This window comes from Clinocottus analis, unplaced genomic scaffold, assembly GCF_023055335.1.
Source record: "Clinocottus analis isolate CAN_PGR_092001 unplaced genomic scaffold, fCliAna1.0.p SCAF_8, whole genome shotgun sequence".
NCBI classification, from domain to species: Eukaryota; Metazoa; Chordata; class Actinopteri; order Perciformes; family Cottidae; genus Clinocottus; species Clinocottus analis.
In genome coordinates this window covers 12184377-12194135 of record NW_027176240.1, presented here as the reverse complement: position 1 = coordinate 12194135, position 9759 = coordinate 12184377, and the positions used below count along the sequence as shown (strand labels likewise).

General features: G+C 40.0%; 1 protein-coding gene across 2 annotated transcripts in view; it reads right to left on the bottom strand.

The window, feature by feature from the left end:
• The window catches only part of prim2 (DNA primase subunit 2), a 20880-nt gene that overhangs the window by 2756 nt on the left and 8365 nt on the right, over window positions 1-9759 (bottom strand). For both annotated transcript variants that reach the window (XM_068567866.1, XM_068567865.1), the window contains exons 9-12: window positions 8311-8383; window positions 7855-8040; window positions 639-765; window positions 314-396 (exon numbers count right to left, since the gene is read on the bottom strand). In XM_068567866.1, the coding sequence (XP_068423967.1) occupies window positions 314-396; window positions 639-765; window positions 7855-8040; window positions 8311-8383 (469 nt within the window). The remainder of the gene's footprint in view (window positions 1-313; window positions 397-638; window positions 766-7854; window positions 8041-8310; window positions 8384-9759) is intronic.

The following is a 9759-nucleotide window of genomic DNA, read 5'->3' as shown; positions in this document are numbered from 1 at the left end:
CTAATCTTTGTTGATCCTGACTTTTCATCAAGTGCCAATAGCAGTTCCAAGTTTCACTTATCCTGTAAAATATAAATCTGTGGATACTCTGTGTTCAAAGTGGGAGGAAGGCAAGAGATAATTCAGCAATACAGGTGTTTTGGGTGATTTCAGAAACAAATAAATGCCTTAGGATGTTTCTTTTTCGTAATAAAATATACATATTTTTACAAACAAGTTGACAAAATCAAGTAGTATTTCCAGAGATCTATGAAAATGTCCCCAGTTAGCGGCTGATAGCGGCGGCTAGAGGGTTCGACAGGACTGCACCCACCTGACTGATCCCACTGGGAGACACTTTGTAGACCTGAAGCTTCTGCTTAAGCAGTTCTGGGTCACTGTGACGGAAAGGACATCCTACAAACAAACAAAAGAACATAATTAAACAAAATGAATATACAGATTAACAGTTAACACGGCACATCACTTGGTGAAATACTCAGTCATTAAAAACCTCTCCATTTAGAGTTTCACATGCAATCTCCGCAATCAGTTGAGTCACAGTTTCCAAGTCAAGCACTATAACTAGAAAGCCTGATAATGGCAGCTGAGTGGCTCATCACGTGGGTAATGGCTTCTTCCAACAGTCATCAACTCACCATGATGGTCGCCTTGGCTGGGTGGGTTTGATAAAATCACCTTCATGCAACTGTAGGGGGTGTAGTCTGTTCGCTTGCCTTCTTTGCCAAACATGTGGCGGACGCTGTACGCATATGCTTTGTCAAACTACAGAGGGATAGAGAGAAGAAAGGAGAGAGGAGGCAAAGGCATTAGTGAGGATGAGAGTGTAAGAGGGACAAGGTTGGGGTGAAAAGCGACATCGTCATACATCATGTCAGATCCGACAGGGTGTTTTCCTCAATGAAATATTGAGCTATTAGAGAGAACCTGCTGTAAAGGCGTCGTCACACTCGAGATAGCTGAATTATGGATATTCTTTCTCCTCTAATTGCTTTTGACCTTTGTCCCGCAGAGTACTTTGATAGAATATGAAGAGAATGTTAAAAAAAAAAACACCATATAGGATCTTTACTTTCATGTGCCCACTATTCCTACCTCAGTGTGTAGTCTTTCAATATCTATTGCTCACAGACTCTTCCCTCTAAACTACTATTTACAACTACTCCACATTTCAGAGAAAAGTGTTGACCAATTTACTAGATTTATTTGACAGCTATGGTTACAGTAAAGCTGAGGCCCCTTGCCACATTTTAGATGCCAAAGACTTTCACCCAAGATATTTTCCATCAAAATGTCTCTGGTGATGCCTGGTGACAATTAACTGCCCCGGGCCCAAAGAGTCCATCATTCAATATGTCTCAAGAAAAACTAAACGAAGCCAAAACTAGAGAAAGAAAGAAATGGAAACAGATTTAAGAAGTTAGTTGTTTTTTTTTAAAATAATTTAATTGCCATCTTAATATTGTGTCTGGGCCATTGGAGGGGGGCTGACCTTTTGGTTGAGAACCAACTGTCTTATAGTCAAACTATGCGAGTCACTGATTTTATAGCCAAGAAAAAAGTTATACGATCTCTCAAAAAGCAAACCTTAAAGTCAAGGACACGAGTGAACTGTGTTAATAAACTTTAAAGTGCTAGGCATTTGCAAACCGTCACACCATCCTCCCTCCAGGCTCCATTCATACTTTTTGATGGGGGTCATATGACACAATCTTCACAGTGAACTTCTTTTATATGTACAGCGCTCATGTGCAACCATTAAAACTGATTTATAGGGACCCTGCCTCGAAAAATCAAACAGTAAAATACAAACAGTGCGCTTCGTCAGTAAAGGAACACAATCACAGTGACTGCTCCCATCATAACACATAAATGTTGCAATAAAACCCTTGAACTTGCTAATGTGACAAGCTGCAGCGGCAATTCACGGATCCATAAAGTCTTTTCGGAGTACAATAAATCAAATATTAATTATGTGAAGCGTCACAGGATTCAAGAGGCTGTTTCCTGATTTAAGACCCCCCTACTCTATTAAAACTGATCTTGGAACTTCTCTGGCACTAAAGTGTGTTTAATATGTATGATGTGAAATAATTAGGAGATAAAAAGATCCCATGCGGTCGAAAAAAAAGTGCTACTAAGAAAAGAAATACCAAACTCTTACTTCCCCCATGTGACGCTGAAGTGGCATGACTTTTCTTTTTTTTGCTAAAAAATGGAAAATAAAAACATAACTTCACATAAACAGATTATAGACAAACTCTTTCTTAAATCCTGAGATTAACCAAAAGTAGATTAAAGACATCAGCGTATTTTGCCATTTTCGAAAGACTTTTTGACTTGTCCTTAAAAACAGTATTCGGATATAGTCAGATGGTGTAGAATGCAGTTTGCAGTTTGTTCACAACTTGTCCTATTTTTACTTGCACTGAAAGCAACCCCTCTAAATATATTTTCCCCGTGTTCCTACACTTCAGCCCACACTTCAGATAATCCTGGATATACTCTAACACAGCTGACCTCCAAACTGAGGGAATTCAGAAAAATCACAGTGGAGGGAGTCTAAGCAGAAGCACAAAGCTGCATTAAAAGGAGCGGAGCCACCGCTCCTCTGGTGCACATCTCGGCTCATGGGGCTTCATCACTGTAACATCCCCCCACACTCGAGGACACAGTCACAAAAACCTGAGGCGATGGAGACAGAGAAATAGGACACAATCAAAGGGATTACGCACGCGAGTGTGTGCATGTCTGTAAACTTGGCATGGCTTCTTAGGCTCAGTCGGTCCATAGTGACTGATGTGCCTGCAGCTCCAATTCCTCTTATATGTACTAACATTAAATACGTCCCATTTTAATCTGCTCTGCAGGCTTTTTCAGAACCCCAAAACAATAAAAAGGTGAGGGACTAGGAAATACTGCATGTGTGCTCAAGTTAAGAAGTTTGATGTTGCAGAAAGAATACACAAACGGCTTTATAAAAAAGTAATTTACAAACCACACACAGGTAAACCGAAAGTTAATGGAGACAAGTTAAGGGTTATTTGTACTCGGATTTTACGCAGACACAAGCACGCAAGGGCCCCCTTGCGTAGTCCCATCAGCCATCTTGCGTGCGTCACCCAAAATTTCTGACTATTCGACAAAGCTACGCGAGCCGCTCGCAGCCCGCAGCCCGCAGCCCGCAGCCCGCAAGATTGTTATTGGTCTGCTGACCACATCCTTTCTGAGTCTCGCATTTCCGGTTTCATAACATATTACCGCTGTTTTCAAAACCCACAGCAGAAACACAAACAATGGATCCTGTTGAAGAACATTTGGCTAAAGAGGTCCGCAAATATGAGCATTTATATAACCCATCTGACGGAGTATAAGGACACGCAGATGGGGGTAAATTCTTGGAGGGAGATATCGGTGAAGGTCGTGTGCAGGTCGATCTAAACGGTTGTTGCACCACCTACTGTTCTGGCATATGGGAAAGGCACGGGAACTATATACCAAAAACAATTCGTCGATCCAACTGCGTGGCCAGCCGCAGTTGGAGTTGCAAGAGCGGATATCGCCCTTTACAACTGTCCCTCAAACACCGACCCACTGCAAACCCTAAAAGTTGAACTGTGCATCCCACCCAGTGAAAGAGCTGAGCGCCATTAGAAAAAAAATTGTTTTAGACGTAGCTGGCTCACTGGAACACTATTCTGATTCAGGTTTAGTTGTCACTACATGACTTCAGTCCTGATTTTCCCCTCACTCAGTTTTTGGAGCTTCCTGACAAAAGCCTTGAAAGATGTAAGATGTGTAAATATCTGAATACGTCGGAGAACTACAGCCAATGAGGGTCAGGACAAAGGTTAAGGGGCTTCCTACCTGCTCTATATTACATTTGCAGTTGTGACACCTAGGGATAAATAAATAAACATAACACAGCGGCTGATCTAAATAAAGGATAGTCGCAAAGACGCGTGGAAAGTCCATTATGTGAACATGTGTGCAGACGACAACATCAACCAGCACGACTACAGCTGTGTCACTTCCTGCATACGTTTATGACAAAATGCCGTGAGAAGAGTTCATCGAGGACTCTTCCCGATGAAATATCTTTTAGCCGTTCTGTCATGTAGTTTAAAAACGGCAACGACTTCAAGACCTAATCACAAGACAGCTAGTTGTGTAAAGTGTGTGAAAAGTACAACGTTCTGACTGCTTTGAAAGCGTAGTGTGCATTTCTCAGTGAAAGAAAATTGTCCCAAGTTCAAAATTTAGCATGACCAGTTAAATAAAGTGCAATTCTCTAGATTTCTTATTTTCATTCATTTTATACTAGATAAGGTATTGAACAATATATTGTTTACTTTATTGTCATGAATGTCGAGTTGCTGAAATAGTAAAGCCTGAGAAAGTGAATTTCTTAATCCTCATGAAAGGATGAGGGCACTATCTAGTTAACATAGTTGTCTTTCTAAAAAGGACAAAAAACACAGAATAGACTCTCTTAACCGCCTTCAAAAAAAACATTAAGTGAAGAATCAAGATATATTTTTGCATTGAGGATCCCAGAGGGAGCTACTTTCAAATGTACTGAAAAATACTAGTCATGAAAATAAACAACATGGTGCATATTTGCAACCAAACTTTAGAGCAGTTAATATAAAGTGTCATCTCATGAAAAACGTCTATTGTTGGAAAAGACCCCAAAGCAAAGCTATAACAAGAAAAATGGTGTCAGTTAGTGGAAATAAATTAACCTGAAGTTAACATCTGTAAAACAAGCAGTTCCAACGCAGTCCCACCTCGAGGGCAACACAACACACTGAAGTGTGCTTCAAATAGACACTCCTCTAAATGAATAGGCCAACTTCTGTGGCAAAAAAAATAAATATGGATAGATCAAGTTGATTTCATCAATTTCCCCCCCTAGTCTAATATTACATCGCCTCTTCCTCCAGGCCTCTCTCTCGGCATCGCTGCCTCCCATCTTGTTCCTCCGTGCCTGTTCGCATACTAATGAGCGGGCTTTGTGCAGCATGCCACAAAGTGCAGTGCCCGACTCAACACATACATCATTGTGAGAGCTGCGATCTGTCAGCCGCTGTGGAACAAGAGCTGAGCGTTGTGCACAGCCCATCACGCTCTCTCTGGGAGCTTGTACATGGGAACCAAGCCACCTCAGACATGGGGCACCAAAGAGGACGACAACATGAATTCAATGTACTGTAGCTGCCATGAGGCTCATAGAGGCGGCCAACAGCAGGTTCTGGGGCTGGAGAGAATGAAGGCAGGATAAATAGACTCTGCTTTATTAGTCTCGACATGTGCTTTAACGGGTGTCAGTGACAAAACTGCACAAAGGGCAATTAGACATCTTTAGATGGCTTAACTAAATGTCTGCACACATAAACCCTCTTTCTGAATTAAACATTTAGCGAGTAAGCAACTCAAAAATAACTTTCTTGAAATACAAAGATTCTCTTGCAGTGGGAAACCATTCCAGTATTTCTCCTAGTCTTATACACATGTGGCCATTGCAACTAATAGGTACACTTGCAGGATACAATTATACAGCAAGGAAACATTTTTTAGAGGCAGGGTCATTGTCAGGCTTGCACATGAACTGCATAAATATAAAAAGTATGACTTTTTTTTTGGTTAGGAACAACATAGACAGACGATATTGAGGTTAATCATCATTGATACAGTTCACGTGTGTACTCCTGGACTTTAATGTTTTGCTTTTTGGGATATCATATAAAACATATTTTTTAGTTAGATACAGTTTTTAAATTTGTTTCTAGTCACACACATGTTCACTGAGGATTTGGGGAATGTTTTCACCTCTCTCTGTCACTCACATCAGTTATGTTAGATTACTGTAAATAAAACGGCCTTTTCCCAATTATTGTTATATTCCCCCCCATCTCTTCTCCCTAACACTTTTTTCTTTTGCACTGTCAAAGAGATGGGAAAAACATTACAAGTTACAGCATATCTGATTTCCAAACAGCTAAACACATAAAAGACTGTCTGTATATCTTTGTGCATCAAAGTCGGGTCAGAATTATTGTATGTGTCTTCATTAAAACTGAAACTGTGGCACCGGCAGGAAATCAAGGCTCGAGATCTCCCACCAATGACCAATGTGCCAGGATGCTTTGTCTGGCTGATGCAACACATGTCGCCGGACTGGAAAGAGTGCAGACCGCCTGGAGTGACATGGCAGCCACGTGATCTACTACGACGAAAAAATAATTATCTGAAAGAAAACACGGCTCAGGGATCGAGGCCCACCACATGCAATGCTGTGCCAGATTCCTGCACTGGCTGTCTTGTCAACTCACAATTAAATTATTTCTTGGCACTCACCTTGCGCTACATAAATACTGCATCTTTTGATAAGCGCTTAAAAATACAACACACTGTGTGTGTGTGTGTGTGAGAGAGATTAAGCAGTGTTTATCATTACAGGTCAGATGGATAGTAAGAAGGTGAATGTTTACATAGGCTTTTACAAAATTTACAAAATGTTAATGATAAAAACAGACTTTGTTTATCAATGAACCAAGTCATCATTTACACTTTGTTGAGCTAACGCTAGCCCGTCTTATCTCTGTTGAAACAGCCAACATTCATTCAGATATGAAGCACTCATTGTGAAGATGTAAAAGAAACCGAAGGAAGCTCAAGTGTTGGTGTTCCTGAATGGTTTGGTTAACGAATAATCAAACCATTCAATCCCAAATGGACTGATTAGGACTGAAACTAACAATTATTTTAATGTATTTGTCTACCAGTTATATTTTATGTAATACTATATACACTATGGCACTGAACACAGTTCAATCAGTGTTTCGTGAATTTCAAAGTGTATCTCGTAAGAGACACACTACCTCAACAACGAATTGGCTAAACCAAGTAAAGTTTGAATCTTTCATATCTCACTTAGATAGGCCAGTCAAGGACGTTCTAATGTCTGTAGTGTGTATTGTAAAGTCATAACTGTGAAAGCAAATTGATACAACCCCAGCAATTATCTATATAATAATATATAATAATAATAAATGTTGGACTCTAGTCTAGTTTTGTATATTATCAAAATATTTAAAGCAATACAACAACACACAGGTTGAAATTATATCCAAAGTGAAAGTTAAATTAAATGTAATATCTGAACTATCTCATGTCACTTGTGTCTCATATTCACATAAAGAGAAAATGTTTCTCTTAATGCAAAACAAATTGTAATGTCTTTACTGCATCTGTCATCTAGTGAGAGACACAATATCTGGACCAACAAGCACTTAAGTCTTCATTCGCCTCAACGCAGTCCTGAGTGCACGCAAATAATGCTACCAGGGAAATATATTCGTATCAATACAGCTTTGATGGGTCACTTTATCAGCAATGAAACAGCACCACCCATGTAGGTGTTGAATAGCACTCTGGAAAAGGAAGAGTGTCCTTTGGTCCACTTATCTGGTGTTCAACGATAGACTCTAAAAAACAAAACTCTGTTTTATCAGGTTGTATTAAATTTAGTAAGGCGTTTAAAAACCAAACAGCCTTTATAAACAAAATACTTGGTAAATATTTAATATTGATAGTAATGTGTATAAAGGTAAAAGCCCAGAGCCAGTCAGCTCATTCAGAAGTGTAAAAATATGATCAGTTCATTATGAAACTATGGCGGGGTAAAACAGAGCGCTTCTGTAATAAATAGGCTACTGCCCTTACTAGCTGTTGATCCAAAGGTACTTTGGCATTTGGGTGAGCAGGGCAGCCCGTTAGATTCAGCAGGACTTTCAGCAGACAAAAGTAATAACTTAAAACATATGACAGCATTCATGGTGTCAGCATTACCTTGTCCGCATCCACTTTGCCTCTTATGAACTCTGACCTCCAGAACTGTAGCGCTTGCTCCAGGGAGAGGCCGATACCTTTGAGGAAGAGGCCGTACTGCATGCGACCGCCGTGGCGGAGGTGGTGGTTCTCTCTGAGGCTCTGGTGGAGCTGCCTCATACAGAGCGGGAAGGACTTTCCTGAAAGCTGGAGGCAGACAACGATTAATTAGCATGCAGATATGAACTACTGTAATACATCTGTCTATGTGAATATATTCTTATACTTTAATTAACATATTTTTCCTGTCGGGCACATGTGACATACTGTGAGCCGTTTGGTTGACACCTTTTTTTTCATTCCTTGCTCTGTGCCACCAGAATAACTATACAAACCTTATTATACTTCATTACACCGCCCATTCCCCGGGCAAAAAAGAAACTTTGACTTGACATTTCAGAAATAGTGAATACTTACTGGATCAATTTGTTCCAAGGAGATTTTCCCAACATTCTTCTGGATGCTGTAATCCTGTCCCACGTAGGCATGACTAAAACAAGAAACAAAATGTAAAAATATATCAGGACTGTGACAAATAATACAATTTTATAAGCAATCAGGCCTGCCATGAAATCTGATTATATATTTGTTCACGCAATGTAATCTAAATAAGACCCGACATTTTAGGCTGGACACAATGATTTTTCAAAAGTAAATATAAAACATCCCCTGTAACCACCGATCAGATTTTTAAATCGATGACTTTGGCGACCCATTGAGTCCTCCACGGCAGTGCTTATATTACATTGTGCTCCCCCTACCAAAGAGATTAGTGGCCTGCCCACTAATCTCAAAAACCTGCCCACTAATCCCTCATCAACAATGGGGCAACATGACTTCTTCCACCCATATATTCATATTATTACTTTTATCAAAACTAAGATACACACTTTCCCTGTGTTCTGAGGTGAACCTAACACTGTTGCTATAAAGCCACTATTTAATGCAAACTGGAGTGCTTCTGCTGAATGGTAACTTTGCCATCTTAAGCCTGGATCCTATTTTCCCACATTTTTGTATCTCGTGGGGACAAAAATTGGTCCAGTAAAGAGCGATACTGCTGCAGACAGCACCCACAAAACTGCCTGCAATGTAATCCTTCCGGGTAACAGTGGCAGTATAAGACATGATACGATAACAACCAGATTGGATCAAGCGAAAGTAAAGGAAAACATTTTATTTCCCTGTTGGGAAATTTCCATAATATGGTCAATCTGAGGCTGGAAAAAAGAAGCACATTCAGTGGCCGCAAATTATCACGAGTGGCCCAAATCTATCACATTGTAGCCCGTTTTGCAGCTTCAGCTTTTTTCCTCAATGATGGACCAATTTCAAAAGTTACTAGACTGCCAGCCCAAATCAATTTTTTGGCACAACCAGAATGTATGCAGGTTGAAGCCAGATTTGGTGGTTTAAATTGCAATTCCTAACAGATTTCTCGATACAACAGATTTCGGCTTTTTGGTTCTGACGCTTGAATTGGATCTCAACGTGTGATACAAGCAGAGCGCAATGGGGCACAACATGGAAGAGAACAGTCCATGAACTGAGTCTGAAATAAATTGTCTGGATTCTACTTTCACCTTCATTCCGCTTTATCTTTCTGCTGCTTACTGAGTTCTATTTGATCTATTACTTTTACCAGGAAAAGTCACCTTTGCATACAACTATAAAAAAGAAGAAATTTAAAAAAGGGGATGGAGGAAAGCATGGCATCAACACTCAACAACCAATACAGAAATATAGTACAGGTTGCATAATGCTGATAATTTCAAGATAGCGTTACTGTAACAATAGGAATAAATAATGCTGCACACGTAGCCTGGCAACACAAACACCTAACATCTGGACTTCAGTACAAGGACA